This window comes from Rhinolophus sinicus, linkage group LG06 (genome assembly GCF_036562045.2).
Source record: "Rhinolophus sinicus isolate RSC01 linkage group LG06, ASM3656204v1, whole genome shotgun sequence".
Classification (NCBI taxonomy): Eukaryota; Metazoa; Chordata; class Mammalia; order Chiroptera; family Rhinolophidae; genus Rhinolophus; species Rhinolophus sinicus.
In genome coordinates this window covers 129,889,811-129,905,230 of record NC_133756.1, presented here as the reverse complement: position 1 = coordinate 129,905,230, position 15,420 = coordinate 129,889,811, and the positions used below count along the sequence as shown (strand labels likewise).

The 15,420-nt window shown below is 45.7% G+C and overlaps 1 protein-coding gene across 4 annotated transcripts in view; it reads right to left on the bottom strand.

The window, feature by feature from the left end:
* Nucleotides 1-15,420, bottom strand: part of INSC (INSC spindle orientation adaptor protein) — a 118,055-nt gene that overhangs the window by 55,989 nt on the left and 46,646 nt on the right. For all 4 annotated transcript variants that reach the window (XM_074336040.1, XM_074336041.1, XM_074336042.1 and 1 more), the window contains exons 3-5: nucleotides 6,687-7,032; nucleotides 5,649-5,701; nucleotides 4,396-4,519 (exon numbers count right to left, since the gene is read on the bottom strand). In XM_074336040.1, coding sequence (XP_074192141.1) covers nucleotides 4,396-4,519; nucleotides 5,649-5,701; nucleotides 6,687-7,032 — 523 coding nt within the window. The remainder of the gene's footprint in view (nucleotides 1-4,395; nucleotides 4,520-5,648; nucleotides 5,702-6,686; nucleotides 7,033-15,420) is intronic.

Genomic DNA, 15,420 nt, shown 5'->3' with positions numbered 1-15,420 from the left:
GATCATTTTAGGAAAAAAAATGAAAATTGAAGATCTGGAAATTAGTTTCCTTAAAACTATATGCACTTCTCCTGGGACGTCTTTGGAAACCTGGAGAATGCTGTGCATTTGAAGTGTTTTGAAGATCCTAAGTCACTTCAAGGAGCCCAAATCAGAGCAGCCTGGGGTGGCAGAGACACAGCATTTAGAGGGGAGCTAGAAATTAAGAAATGTTGACAGTGCTGGATGGGGCAGAATACACAACAAGCAAGTCCTTGTGGACGAGTTACAAATGCCTAACTTTGCAGGAAAATGAAAACTTGTCGAATGCCCTCTATGAGAAAGGAGACATTTTTCTCCCATTTATGGTAAACGTTGTACATACATCCCCCAGTGAATGTATGTTCACAAATCCTTGTGAACTGTGAACTGTGGACAACGGAAATAAACTGTGACATGCTGCTGCAGCTGCCACCACCCTATTCCTCCCAGCTACACATGAGTGTCTATCTGTAAGGCCCTTGGCAATAAGGATGAAGTCCTGGGATAAGACGTTGCCTGGAGTCCCTGAATTACTCCTAAGGTAAAGGGATTCCATTTTTGTTGTTGTTGTTTTCTTTTGTTTTTCTTTCACTTTATTTCCTCCCAGGCAACTTTAACATGAGGTAGGAGACTATATTAAAATTTTGGACATCTTTATAGTTCTCATCTGGCAAGTATGTTTGGATTATCTTTGTGTTGCCATTTAATCATACTGCAGCCTCTAATTACCTATATTGGACAACACAGCTGAGCAAAAGCTGAGAGTGGGAAATAAATCAGGACAGCAAATTTTGAGCTTTAGTTACAAAGCATCCTTAGCGTTAATTTAATGAATGTAATATAATGAGTCGTTTCCGAGCCTGCTGGGAGCAAAGTCTAAATTGCCCACTGTGATTCCGGAAGGATCCACAAAGCAGTAGGAGTTGTCATTTGGGGAAATGACTTCCTGACGATGGGAAAGGATTGCCCCACAGGCAGCTGACCTCTTCCTCCAAGGGGCCTAGCTACACTCCTGCCTGACCATAGCCTAATGGATAAGGCAAATAAGTTAACTGAAAAAAAGCTGTGAATTATTAAGGGGTAACACTTGGTCCCCACTCTTTCTGTTCTCCTAGGTAGGGTTGTCAGCAACCACACCTCTTACGGCTTCACTCCCTACCCCTCCATGTCACCTTGCTGAGAAGGTAGGGATGAGTTAGTGAGTTTGGAAGAAGGAACTGAGTATGTTCAGCTGGGTGCCTGCCCTTCTCCTCTTAGGAAGTGTCCCTCTGGTCTGAACTTTGTCACAGGATCGGTGCTTGTCTCTCAGGTGAGACCTGAGGTTGTCTAGCTCTGCCTGAGACAGGGAGGGGACATTTAGCTGTGAGATAAAGTTTTAACAAGCTCACTGAGCCACAGAGCCAAAGACATATTCCCCAATCAGTTTTATTAGAAGAAAGGTGCTATTTTAAACTAAAATAAAAACTAATGGACGGGATGAAAGGATGAATGAATATAACATCTAGTCACATGAAGCTGAGTCAAGGATTCACAGGGAGAGGTGAGAGTCAATGGAGAGTCCCCTAGAAGTCGTCTTCAAGTAAATCAGGTTTTATAAGTCATCTTCTCCCTTCACTTCCTAAATGGCTAATCCTTTATTCCCAGATAGACTAATTATCAAAGCTATTTAATTTTCCTTTGGTGGCTCCTAACATTTAAGCCTTAAATGTTTCCATATCTACCAAGGAGTTAAATTATCTTAATAAACAATGAATTAGGTGATTAGGAGTTCTTTTAGCAAAGCTTGTTGCTGGTTTCTAGTGAATAAAGCAGTTGACGCAATCAGAAGAGGGCCACCAATGACTTATGTGTTGTCTCATTTAATCCTAACAACCTACTGTAGACATGAGAAAAGTGAGGGTCAGGGAAATTAAGTAACTTGCCCAATTCTGCATATTCAGTAAGTAGCACAGTCAGGATTTGAACCCTGATATGCCTCCAACTCCATGCTCAGTCCACTACCCTACAATGTGCACATTCCTAGAACTGTGTACTATCAAGACTGGAAGAACCCTTGCAAGTCACTCAGTCCAACCTCCATCTACTGCTGATGGCCTCCCAGACATGACCTGCCTATCTCAGTGACGGGGAGTTCCTAAGCCGTCCCCTTCCACTGCAGGGCAGCCTTATTGCTCCCCAAACTCCGTTTTACATGGAATGTCCTTAGATTTGCTCCCCTGGCCCAAGATCTTTCTTCTCTTTGAGGTCCCAGAGCACAGAACTTTGGAGGTAGCCAAGTGTCCATCCTGTGAGGAACAATCCCCTGCTCCTCCACCCATTCCACACACACCTTGAGCTTTGGCCCTTCCCCACCCTCCTCAGAACCTTCTCTGAGCACAATCATTGCCAGTGACATATCTGAGTTCTGGAACTGGACACAACATTCCGGAATGGACCCAACCAGTGCAGAGGAGTGGTCGGTTATCACTGCCCTTGTTGTAAGCACCGCTCCACAATTATTTTGGGGGGTGGGGATAGGGTGTGGGCGAGTGGGAAGAGCACTGTTTCTCTTCTCAAAGCTTACCTGCCTCCCTAGTGGAGGGACAAAAAGTTTCCCAAATTGCATTTTCTGAAGCACCAGCATCCCAGAATAACTGAATGGGTGCTCTTTAAGAATAAAGATCTGTGACTATATAAATTTGGAATATACTGCTCGATGTTTATTCATTAGTAAATATTTATTGAGTGCCTGTTGTATGCCAGGTACTGTTCTAGTCACTAGACATATATCCATGAAAAAAACACCCCCAAATCCCTGTCTATGGAAGCTACAGTTTAGACAAGAAATACTATAAACAGGCAAAGACCTTTTAGAAGAAATTAGATACATCATCCAAAAGGCCAAAGAGGCTCTTGGAAACCCAGGGAGCTTTTCCCTGGATTCTGTGACCTTGAGCATCAAAAAGACACCCTTTGCTCCCCAGATAAAAGAGCTGCCAGCTACTTCCAAATCCAGCTGGCTTCTTTTTGCATTCCAACACAACTCTTCCATTTCAGCTCTTTTAATTGAACCAAATACTTCCAGGCAAAAGGGCACAAACATGGCCTAAAAATCATCAACAGGGACCTGTTCCCCTGCTCAAAAACTCATCCAGGCGCCACACCACCCCGCCACCCACTTCCTCACTCATCACTCTCTTGACTTCTTCACCCGTTTTTGGCCCCCACGTCCCAGTGAATCCCTCTGGAACTTGATGGTTCAGTCTGGGACACTGGCCCCAGCTTGAAGCACACTGCCTACCCCTACGTGGGACTGTCAGCATTTACTCATCAGCACTGAGTACGGGGCCCCAGCACCCCAGCCCTGGCCCTTCCTTTTCCTTGTCCCAGACTCTCAAAACAGAGAGAATAGGTCTGGATTGGGAGGGTGAGATGGCATCGTCCTGCAGGCGAGCCAGGTCAGAGAGACCTATGCCTGTGCGACATGAACCAGACACACGGGAGAGAGAGGAAGCAAAGTCTGGCCTCCGGAGAGAGGCTGAGTTTGGAGAAAAGCCAAAATGCAAAAGGGATTTGTTATTTGTGGAAGGCTTTTATTTGGTGGTGGGAAAAGAATGGCAAATATGTAACACAATATTTCTGTAACTATAAATAACATGTAAATACCTTTCATAATGAAAACCTTATGGAATCTGCTTTTCTGGAAGGCTTTTAAAATAGGAAAAGGCAAGAGAGAGAAATAACACGTATTTGTCCGGAACTTTGTGCTAAGCGCTTTCCATATGTTGTTTGCTTAGTCCTCTCACTTTCTTTCTGGGGAAGGTTTGCACTTTATAGATGAAGGAAATGAGGCTAAGAGGTTGAGGAAGGGGACCAAGGTCCTGTGGTGAGCCACAGTTTGAAAGCAGGTCTTCCAGAATCACGCTCTGACATCAAGCAGGAGCCTGCCTAGGGGCAGGGACTAAACTATAAAACTTTCTAGATTCTTCCCTATTGCCAGTATTGCAGAATCAGCTTGTTCCGTGCAGATACCTAACTCCTGCGGGATGCTAAAATTCCAGTGTGTGCACTGTGGCAGTAATTCAATAGAGAAGATACAAGTGGGACAATACTGACAGAGCCATTGAGAGATGTCAGGCTCTGCCACCGCCTTGCGGTGTGACCTTGGATAAGTGTCTTCTCTCTCTGGGCTCCAGGTTTCACGTGTGGGAAATGCAGAGCTGGGCTAACAGCTCGGGAAGCCTCTGCTCTGCTCAGACAATCCTGTCGCTCAGGTGCTGGAGTTCACTCGGGGGTCTGAGGAGGATGTCCCCCATAAAAGGCCACTTCAGAGTTTCCCCCAGCCTGGCCCAGTTCTCCCGCCCCGCCCCCTCTCCACAGCCCGCCTGCACTGACCTGCACCTCCCGAGTCAGGGCCAGCTCCAGCAGCTGGCCAAAGTGCTGGCCCAGCGTGCTCAGGGTCTCACTCACACAGGCCTTCATCGACTTCAGGATGTGCTCATTTTCGACCTGGAGGCACCTAGGGAAAAGACATGAAGGGGTGGGCCACTGGACGGGGCAGGTGGTCAGCCCAGAGCACTGCAGGGCCCAGATCTGGGCCTGCTGCAGGCCTAGTGGTGGTGCGAGTGGCCTGGGAAAAGGCATCAACTCCGCGGGAGTCAGAGAGGGGGTGTTCCTTAGCTGGCTCACAGTTGGCCTCCTACTATTCAGATAAGCGCTGGCCTGAGGTGGGAGCTAACAGTTCATGTCACCAGGAAGAAAGGCCATTGGAAAGCAGCCAAAGCCTACCTCTGGGTCTCCCCCTGGGAGAACCTGTTATCGTGGTAGCGGGGGCCTGGGAATGGGGGGGTAGGAGCAGCAGAGGGCAGGTACTGAGTGCCAGGTGCTCACTGCAAAGGTATATGGCAGTGCCTGCTAAGGAATGGCTGCCTACAGTGTTCAGAAAGGAACTTGGAGGGTTTTTTCTCAGACAGGAGAAACAGCTGGGGATCATGCTCCCATTTAGCCCTATAGCCTGAGAATGCTCCACGCTGCAAAGCCAAAGTCCTGATGGGGGCCCTAAGGATGCCAGGTTCCACATTTTTCTTCCAGGACATGGGGGCTGAAAAGGATGAGGGAGAGTGTCAGCATATAACTGGGCGTGCGTACATATGAGGTTGAGTGTGTGTATATGTCTGAGTGCAAAGGATGTATGTGTATGTGTGTGAGATACAGAGAAGGCATGAGAGTATTTCTGTGACTGTGCGAGTGTGTGTTGATAAATCTGCGTATAAGCAAGTGAGTGTCTTTGAAATCCTGTCTATGTGTATGTGAGTGTAAAGGTGTGAGTGTCTGCTTTCACCTCGCCTTGACTTTGGGGACCAGGCGGCTTCCCAAAGCTGTGGGAAACCTTTTCCTTGTTACCGACTCTCAAGAATCCTTTCTTCCTATGCCCACCAGGCCTCTCCTCTGCCTCTTAAAGTCTCCCTAGGGCCTGAAAATGGGGCCAAAAAGCCCAAGGGAATCTTTCAAGGTTGCTGATAAAATTCAGCAAAAAGAAACTCCCAGGACACCTCCAGCACCCCCCACTCCCACTCTCCCTCTGAGAGAGGATGCCACACATTCCCCTGCCTGAGGACTGTACAGATTTACCCATCATCCAGATTTACCTCTCTGTGACTGCTGAGAGCTCTGAGCACTTCTCCATTAGCAGCTTCTCAATCTGTAGAAAAATAGATCAATTTTATTCAATTCAATAAGCATCAGTTGAGGACCAGTTGCAGCACTGGGCCCTCTCGGGCATAAAGACAAAGAATCAAATCATCTGATTTGAGAAACAAGCACGTAAACTATAACACAGTATGATATGAGTGGCAAAAGAAATCATCACCAGCTGCTTTGGGAGTTCAAGAAAACGAAAACTGAGCCGCTAGGTATGCCGGGGAATCTGGGAAGCTTCAGAGAGGAAGGGGCATTTGAACTGGGCTTCAAAGCACGAATAGAAGTTTACTGTCTGCAAAGCGGAGCAGGGAAAACTGTGAAGCATTAAGGTGGAAAGGAAATGCCAAAGGAAAGAAATGATAATGGGGATTTTCAATGGTTCACTTAGGCTTGGAGAAGATTCAAAGTCATGAGCTTTAGAATCAAAAGGGCTTAAGTTGAATGATGCTACACCATTCACTGCATAACTTTGGGCAAGTTACTTAAGCTCTCTGAATTTCTGTTTCCTCATCTATAAAGTAAGGACAATAGTACTAGCTAATATTTTAAATCAATTGTTTTTAATGTTTTATATATAATAACTCAGCCCTCACAACAGATCTAGGAAATAAATATGATTATAGTCATAAGGATTATGAAACTGGGGCACAGAGAAGTTGAGTAACTTGCCAAGGTCACACAGCAGAGCTGACATTTGAACCTAGGCAGTCTGGCATGAAAGTGGGTATACTTCATCATTACCCAGCCTCTCATAGTGGTTATGTCTGCTTCAGAGACTGTGCAGGTTAAATGAGATGTGCGTAAAAAGGCCTAGCATAATCCCTAGCCCAGAGTGCATGCTCAATAAAGGTCCTTACTGTCTCCTCAGCTTTATTGGAAGAGGAAGGTGGTCCCTGGGGCAGGAAGAGTTCAAATGCCACACAATTCAGACCCACTCTTCTAGAAGGCATCCCCATTCCACCGACACCCATCCCAGGACAACTGACCTGGCCCATCTCTTGTGAGGAGCTCCTGCTGACAGCACTGTACTCACTGACCATGGAGCGGGCATGGCACGTCAGACGCACGCTCATGCTATGGACACGTGCCCAGCGGTCCTGGGCCAGCTTCTGCCCGATCCTACGCAGCTCGGTGCTGATGACCCAGCCCCGCTTAAGCAGCAGCTGCAGGGGGTCTCCAGGGCCAGGACCCCCCGCCAGGATGAGGTCACCTTGGGCATCTTCCTCTAGGCTGATGGGCTTTGCCTGCAGGACACACATGCACTCGCACTCGGTCATGAGCTTCAGGTCTTCCATCCAGCGCTGGACTGAGTCCACCTGCATCAGGTGCAGCCTGTAGCCAGGGAACAGTGCCAGGAAGGCCAGCAACACTCCTCAGTGGCCAAGGCCAAGCCAACTGAGCCAACTGAACACCTACTCTATCTTCAATCAGTTGGTTTCAATTCCAAGCCAACTGAGTTAACTGAACACCTACTCTATCTTCATTGCTGTTTCTTACGTTCACTTACCTTAATCCTCTTAGTTCTCATTATTTTCTTACAAAGAATAAGACTGAGGCACAGAAGTTTTGGGGGCAGATGTCCAGACAAACAACAGGCATTGTCTGCAGAGTAGCACATGATCTTTATAATAAGAGGAAACTGGAAATAGCGTAAACATTGGTTATGTTAAGTAAGCTATGGTACAGCTACTTGGCTATGTAGTGTGCCCTTATTCAAAATAATGCTTTCCAAAAGTTTATAGCAAAGAAAAAAGTGTGCATTTATAAAGTGGGGAAAGCAGTGTGCAAAAATGTAAACACAATTATTATAATTATGTTAAAGAGCTCTACCTGGAAAAAAATATTTAAAGGACAGATTATAATGCTAATGATTCTTTTATGGGTGGTGAATCTAAAGGCTTTTTAAAATTTTTTCAACTTTTTTCTAATTTCCAAATTTCCTATCACGAGCATTTTGTAATGGAACAAAATTAACTATTTAGTCCAACAGCAGAAGAATATAGATTCAATCCCCAAGATCTTTACCAAATAAAGTTTACTCTAAAATCCATGTAGTCAAATAGAGTTCAGTGATATCATCGCTAATGAAACACTGAACATTTGTTGAGTGCCTCATCTTTAATATCACGTAAATGCCAGGCACTGCGGGAAAAGTGGAGATGAACACGCCAAGCCTCCACTCTCACGGAGCTTCTGATCTGCCTGAAGAATCAAGACAAAGTAGCGACAAACTTAAAAATAACAGATTTCAACATCATTTGACGATTACAACAGAAGACATGCACAGGTAAACATTAAGGCTGGGCTCAAGGCCCTTTGTCTTTGGCTTACAGCAGTCCTGTAAGCACTATTTCTCTTGCTAATTCTGCCTGCCTCCAGCTATTCTCCACCTGGACTGCTCATTCACTCATTCTACAGATATGTACGTGGGGCCTACTATGTGCCAAGTATTGTTCTAAGCCCTGGGCTATAACAGCAAACAAGTAGATAAAAATCATCTCCCTTGCGAAGGGTACATTCACATGAGAGGACAGTCAAATTTCAAACTAATTTTCAAAATAAGTATGCAATGCATGTACTATGTTGGAGGAGGTGGTAAATGCTATGAAGGGCAAGAGAATAAGAAAGGATCAGGAGAGTGCTGGAATGGAAGGGGGAGTAGGCATAGCAATTTATTTTTTTTATTCGTTGCAGGTGTACAAAACAACGTACTAGTTAGACCTTCACACCCCTCACAATGTGATGATCTCCCCCCAACCTACTGCCCCTCTGACAGCGTGTATAGCTGTTACAATACCATTGACTATATCCCCCTTGCTATTCTTTACATCCCGTGAGTTCAAACAAACACACCAATTACAATAGAATGTTAGTGCCCCAAAGGAGGATGCACGAGGGGGTATAGGGGTTCTGGGGAGCAGCTGATGAGCTCTGGCTGAGGCTTTTCAGAAAAAGTAACATTAGAGCCAGGTCTTGCAGGGTGAGTAGGAGCTTGCCAGGTAGAGAAGAAAGAAAGGGGATCCCCACCTGAGAGAACTGTCTGTGTAAGGCCAGGGGATTGTAAAAGAGAGTGGTACGTTTGGGAAATAGGGAGCTTGAGTGTGCCTGGACTGTAGCAAGTGTTTATGGCAAGGGTGCTAAGAGCTGGGGAGAGATGGAAAAGGGAAAGGTGTGGGAAGGGAGGCTGGGGCCAAATTTTAGAAGCACCCCTATTCAAGCCTCAGGAATTTTTACTTACGCAGGGGACAGTGGTGCAGGGGGCACTGAGGACTCACACAGGGGAGTAAATATATATATATCCTACGTTTTGGGGGGATGGGGAGCATTGCTGTTTTGGGAAGCCAATGTGGCAATAGTTATTAATTGTAATTCTACTCCTGGGGGTTCATGCCATAGAATGGAGGATTGAGAGAGTGATAATAAGATGTAGAAGAATAGAAATTGTCTACAATCAAAGAGTACATGTGATACAACCCCACTTATGTAAAGTTAAATATGAGTTCATAAAGATAGAATGAGTAGCAGGGTGCTAGTGTTTCAGGTAACTCTCTCTCTCTGTGTCTCTCTGTCTCATATATATATATTTGTGTGTATATATATTTGTGTGTATGTATATTCATTCTCTCTATATATGCACATATACATTCAATTTATTTACAAAATGTAATAGCTATTTTCATGAAGGGAGAGGGAGAAAGGGCATTGGTCTGTTTTTGTTTTTACTAACGTAAAAGGCAATTTTCTATAAGAAACCACATGTACAATTTCCCTGGTTATACATTATAAGCTTTGTGGTTTAAAATTAGATTTTAAAGCCCAATAGTCCAACAGTTGCATCGTTCAGAAAGTTCAGCTCCTTCTCATTAAACAACAGTAACTATGAAGACATGATGTAACCATGGTGATTGGAGCAAACTTTTACCATTTTGGTTCTACCTGATACATTTGCCGCACCTAGCTGGCCTCATCGGCGCCCTGTGTGCGCGGTCCTGACTCGGAATGAAGGCCGAGTCCTCACCTTGGGCTACACAGCCTCCCAGGATCTGCCCCCACCCTCCACTGCTCTCACCTCATGTCCTCCGTCCCTCTCGCGGCCTGGCTGACTCTGACATCCTTGCTACTCCTCACACGTCTCAAGGACACTTCTGCCCCAGAGCCTTTGCACTTGCTGTTTTCTCTCCCTCACACACTTTGCCCCCAGATAGCCACACGGCTTGCCTCTCAAGTCCTTCAAATCTTGGCTCACATGTCTCTTTCTGTGAGCCTTCTCTGATCCACTCATTTTAAATTGTCAGATGGGTTCTGGACTTATCAGGGGGATCACATCATAGACGGTGTAGATGCCTGACCACTGCACTGTACACCTGAAGCTGAAGTAGAATAATATTGAATATATATATATATATATATATATATATATATATATATATATGACATCTGGTTAATTGCCAGTGCCCGACATATACATACCAGCTACTCAGTAAACGCACACCAGTGAATGAGCAGGTGTTGGATGCTGTACCTCTGCAGAAGACCCCATATGCCTCCACCACTCAGGCCGCCCAGAGAGTGCCCCAAGATGAACGCGATCGGAAAGGGGACATAGAAGATGGAAAACCATATGATCATCATGTTCTAGAGACAGAGAACTGGGAGGCAAACTGATCTAGCGGCTTTTAACAGGCAGCAAACGCACCAGTCACTCGCTCACTGACTCATGCACTCCACAAACACTTTGCAGTGGACATCTGTTGCTTTTGGCTTCGGAGCATCCTCCTTCTTCTGTCAATAGCAAAGACAAGTTACATTTAGCTCCCTCCTGGTGCGGCAACCTGGGCTTCAGCTTTTCCATTCTCTTTGGGAAAGGTCTCTCCTCCCAAACATAGAAGTAATCCGCCACTGGTGTCTGTGCTGTGAAAATGCCCCCCAGCCATAGTTGGCGGTTGATCCACGGGTGGGCTCCTGAACCAAGCTGCACTGATCCAATTCCCTCTCCCCAAACTGTGAAACTTAGAACCAAGAGTTACAGAAACTAGAGTTACTTCATGAATGTGATGGCAACTTCAATTAGGGACTGCAGAGTCAGTCCAAAAGTTACTTTCTATGGCTTGTAATGAAAAGAACCTTTTCTAAACTACAAGTACACAAATAACTGAGCAGAGTTGAGTCAGTGCCATCGCTTAGAGAAAAGGTTTTCTGGGAATTCAAAGAAGGGAGCTGTCCCTACCAGCTGGAGATCAGGGAAAGGTGCTTGGAGAAGGTGGCTTCACACATGAAGACAGTGGAAGCATATTCCAAGGTGGGGCAGACAATGGGACAATGAGTAGGTCAGTTGATCTGGAGTTATGCATTCTGGAAAAGAGAGAGCAGTGAGAGGGAAAGCAGGAAAGACGCCCAGGACCCTGATCTTGAGAAGATTTGAATGCCCAAGTCGGGGTTGGGCATTTACACCGAAAGTTCTGAGACACTATCAAAGGGTGGCAGGGCAGGGTGACAGAGGTGAAGGCTGGTGGGATGGAAAGACTACTAGATCACAGCACCTGGCACAAGTAATCCTGTGGTGCTGGGCTGGGTTTTCAGCATGTCACCCTGTGGAAGAGCTCTAGGACCTTCAGGCAGGAGATAGTCATGCCCCCTTACTTCTGACCTGGATGGGAAAGGACCATGAAAGTGTCAGGAAGGGAGAAAAAGGGAGAAAGACCCGAGGCCTGAGTCGACCAAGAACTCACATTTATGTCACTCCCTCCACCCCCAACTTGCCTGGAGGCATGTCAGTTCTCACTCTTTAAGATCGTTACAAATTAGAAAGAAAATGGGATTTCAGATACTTCGTTAATTAAAATCCTAATTGATTTATCGCTCTGCTGGTAAGAGAAATGGGATGACAAAACTATTGATTTCTCCAGTATCTGAGTATTTGTGCCTCTGACTGTGTGTTTGTGGTTATGAACTCATTTGGGTGTCTGTCTGTATTATCTGTATGCCTGAGTCTGGGTGTCTGAGTGTGAGTTTGTGTATCTCTACCTGCGCAAATACTCAGATGTGTGGGAGTGTTTACAGGTCTTGCGTCGGATACACTCGATGATTAAAAAGAGATGGGATGAGGCGTGAGCATGGGCTGCACTTAACGACTCAATTCCAAAGAAAAGAGTAAAGGGGAGAAAAAAGTAACTTTGCAGTGAAGGAACCTTAAGGCAAACACCACCTTAACCAAGTAATCAAAGCGAACCCCACCACTTGATAAGCCATGTTGACAGCATATACCCCTGATATGACGTGATGAGAAGGACACTTCACTTCTGTGGCATTCTTCCCCAAAACATATACCCTCAATCTCACCATGGGAAAGACATCAGAGACCCAAATTGAGACACTTACAAAATACCTGAGCAGTACTCTTCAAAACCTGCAGGGTCACCAAAACCTCAGGGCAGCCTGAGACACTGTCATAGACCAGAGACGAAGGGGACATGATAGCTAAGTGTAATAGGACATCCAGGATGAAATTCCCAAAGAGAAAAACAACATTCATGGAAAAACTAGCAGAATCTGAATAAAGTCTGGCATTTAGTTAATAGTACTAGGCCAGGGCTTTCTTCCTTAGTTGTGACAAATGTACCTGGCTCATGTAAGACCTGAACAATGGAGGGAACTGGGTGTGGGGTGTATGAGAACACTGGACTATCTTTGCAATTTTCTGTAATTCTAAAATTAGTTTAAAATTAAAAAGTGCCTTTAACAAACACAGGGGTTTGTGAGGGAGGTGGTGTCCAGATGACAGGCATAAGGGTTTTCTACCCCACCCCTCAGAAAGAATCTCACTTCCCTTGCTTCTTCCCCAACCACAAGCACTCAATAAGCGGAAACTAGCTGTCTCTCAGGCTTTGTCATGTGCCCCATGGAAGGGAAACCTAGAGAATCCAAGCCCCAGTGGGTGGGTAGGTGGAACCTGACTAAGGAGCCAGGAGTGAAAGCTTCATCCAAAACCTAGAAGTGGAAAAAAAGGGGGTTGCTCTCTCGGGGGCAAGAAACATGGCAAGCCGAGATGGCTTTGTCTTCCAGTAGGTCCCATTATCTGCCCTTGAGACCACCAATGGCTGAATCCAAAGCCAGACTTTTGGGCCCACGCCTTCTATGCATGGCGACCTCAGGGTGGCCTCCCTCTGGCAGAGTCAGGCCCTCAGACTGGTCATGATGATCTGGCTCCCGCCTTAATTGCCTGAACAGGCCTTGAACCAGAGCTTCCTAGGGACAGAAGAGTCTATTGTGTAAGGGTCTTGAGCATAAGAGGAGCTGCACAGGCCAAGGCTTCACGTCAGCCTGCGGGGGGAGAAGAGCTGGCTCTGCGGCTCAGAGGCAGGCTGCTCCTGTTGCCGCTATTTATTTTTTCCTGTTTCTGAAATTTTTATTGAAATAACATATGTACATAAAAGTGAACAAATCGTAATACCGAGTTGCAGCTTGATGAATTTTCATAAGGTCAACACACCCCATGGATCCAGGAGCCAGATACACAAAATAGTTCCAGCCTCCCGGAAGTCTCCCTGTGCCCTCTTCTGGTCACTCCCCAACCAGGACAACCAGTATCCTGATGTTTGACAATAGACGTTAGTCTTTTAAGGAAGTTCCTTAACCTCTCTGAGCCTCACTTTCTCCACTTGTAAAACAGAGATACTAATAGAACCTTCTATACCAGGTGGATGAAAGAATTAAATTAAATGGTGAAAATGTAAAGGGCCTAGGACATTGCATGGCACAAAGGAAATGCTCAAAAATATTCGTTCTCTTGGCTGCCCTTCCCCGTGTGCAACACGTTAGCACCCGTGACAATAATCGTGGCATTTACTGAGCATGTTCCACATGCTGAGCACTGTGCTTAGAGCCTCACATGAATTAGTTGATTTACCCCTCAGAACAATTGTCTGAGTTAGGTCTTGTTGTTATCCTCATTTTACAGATGATTGGGTAGAAAGTAGCAGCACTGAGATTAAAATCCTGGTCTCTCTGACTTGAGTCTATTCTTAATCTCTGTGCTTCCCATTCTGCTCACCCCTCAAAAAAAAAAAAAAAAATAGAGGAACAGAGAGCAAGATGAAGTCACCTTAATGGGGGTGGGGAAGTGGGGGGCAGGAAGGACCCTTTTCCCAAGCAAGAACTTTGGGGCTGCTTATGAGCAACAGGAAGATGAAGGGAAGCTGTGAGCCCCTGACTCTGCCTAAAGCTCCTCAGTGGAGGGTGGACCAGGATCCTGGGTCCCAGAGATGTAATTACAGCTTTCAGGCCACACCCACTCCCCGCTGTCCAGGGGCAGGAGCTCCTTCCTGGGTGACAGCCTCAGAAATGAGAATGGACAGAGGCGCCTGTGGGGAAAGAAGAATATGGTTTTCTTTAAGAATGAGCTTAAAATAAACTTCTATTTCTAGAGCTTGCTTAAACAAATACCTCCTTCTTTTCCCCAAGCAGCAGCCAAGCACACTGAGAAGAATAAACCGAGCAGATGAAGTCAAGCCATGGATCCCTGCCTGCTCTTAACCCCACTCAGAAGCTAGTCCCCAGCTCCTGTCAAGGAGGAGCATCCCACTTAGGTACAAGGGCGGCTCTGGCCAAGGCAAAGGAAGACACCAGGGGCTTCCGACCCATCAGCAAGTGGAGGGCAAGATGGATTGGCTGTTCAAAGCATGTATGTGTCTCCTACCCATCCTGACTTCTCCCAGCATGCTTTGCAACCAAGTTGCCATTACAACTAAATCATTAAGATAATAATATAATTGTGTTTAGATAAAAATAAAAAAAAATAGAGACCAGGATGAAAAGCAGTTGTGGAGTCACAGGAAAAGGGCAAGTAGACAAAAAATGTCAATAATAATATTTAGTGGACTCTTACAGTGCCCCAAGGGCTATGCACTTATCATGCATTATTTTATTCTCACAATTACCTGATTAAGTGCACACTCTTATTCTCTCCATTTTACAGATGAAAATGCAGAGGTGCAAACGACTTACACGACTTAAGAGAGCCAGAACTCCCTGCAAGCAGCCTGATTCCAAAGACTGTGTACCCACCCACCATACTATAGTTTCTCCACCTGTCTCTCTCCTCCACCAGACTGAGATGTCCTCAAAGGCAGGCACTTTCTGATTTATCTCAGCGTCACCAGCACTCAGCACAGGGTCTGACACATAGTAGGTATCAATAAATATTTAATTGAATCAAGGAAACCAGAGACTGCCTGGGTAACATGGATTGCAAGCCTTGCCACGCCAGCTGAAAGTGTTTTGTGAACTTGCAGGGTGTTACTCGAGGTAAGCAAGAGTGTCCTAGCCTGGCACACAGGAACCCACTGAACTCACCTCCTCTTCCATTCTGGGACTACATCTCAGGAGATGCAGATTCTCTTTGGTTATGTCAGGAAAAGTATAGGTAAGTTCCCTGCACTGTGATAAAAGATTGAGAGTTGGCCAAAAGACATGATAACACATTATTTTGTGTGTTTTTTTAAATAGAAATACTTGGAGCAGGTATCAGTAGAACCAGAGAGACCGTCCATAGAAGTCATTTTGCCAACATTCCTGTATTCCACTAAAGCAATGCCCTGGTTAGATAGAGCTTGGACCCTTGACACCCATCGTCCCAATTCTCAGCACTTACAGGTAAGTGGTTTTCTGGTGAGATGTGGGGATATCTACTCAAGCTCTGGGGAAATGGCTAAAGGGAGATCT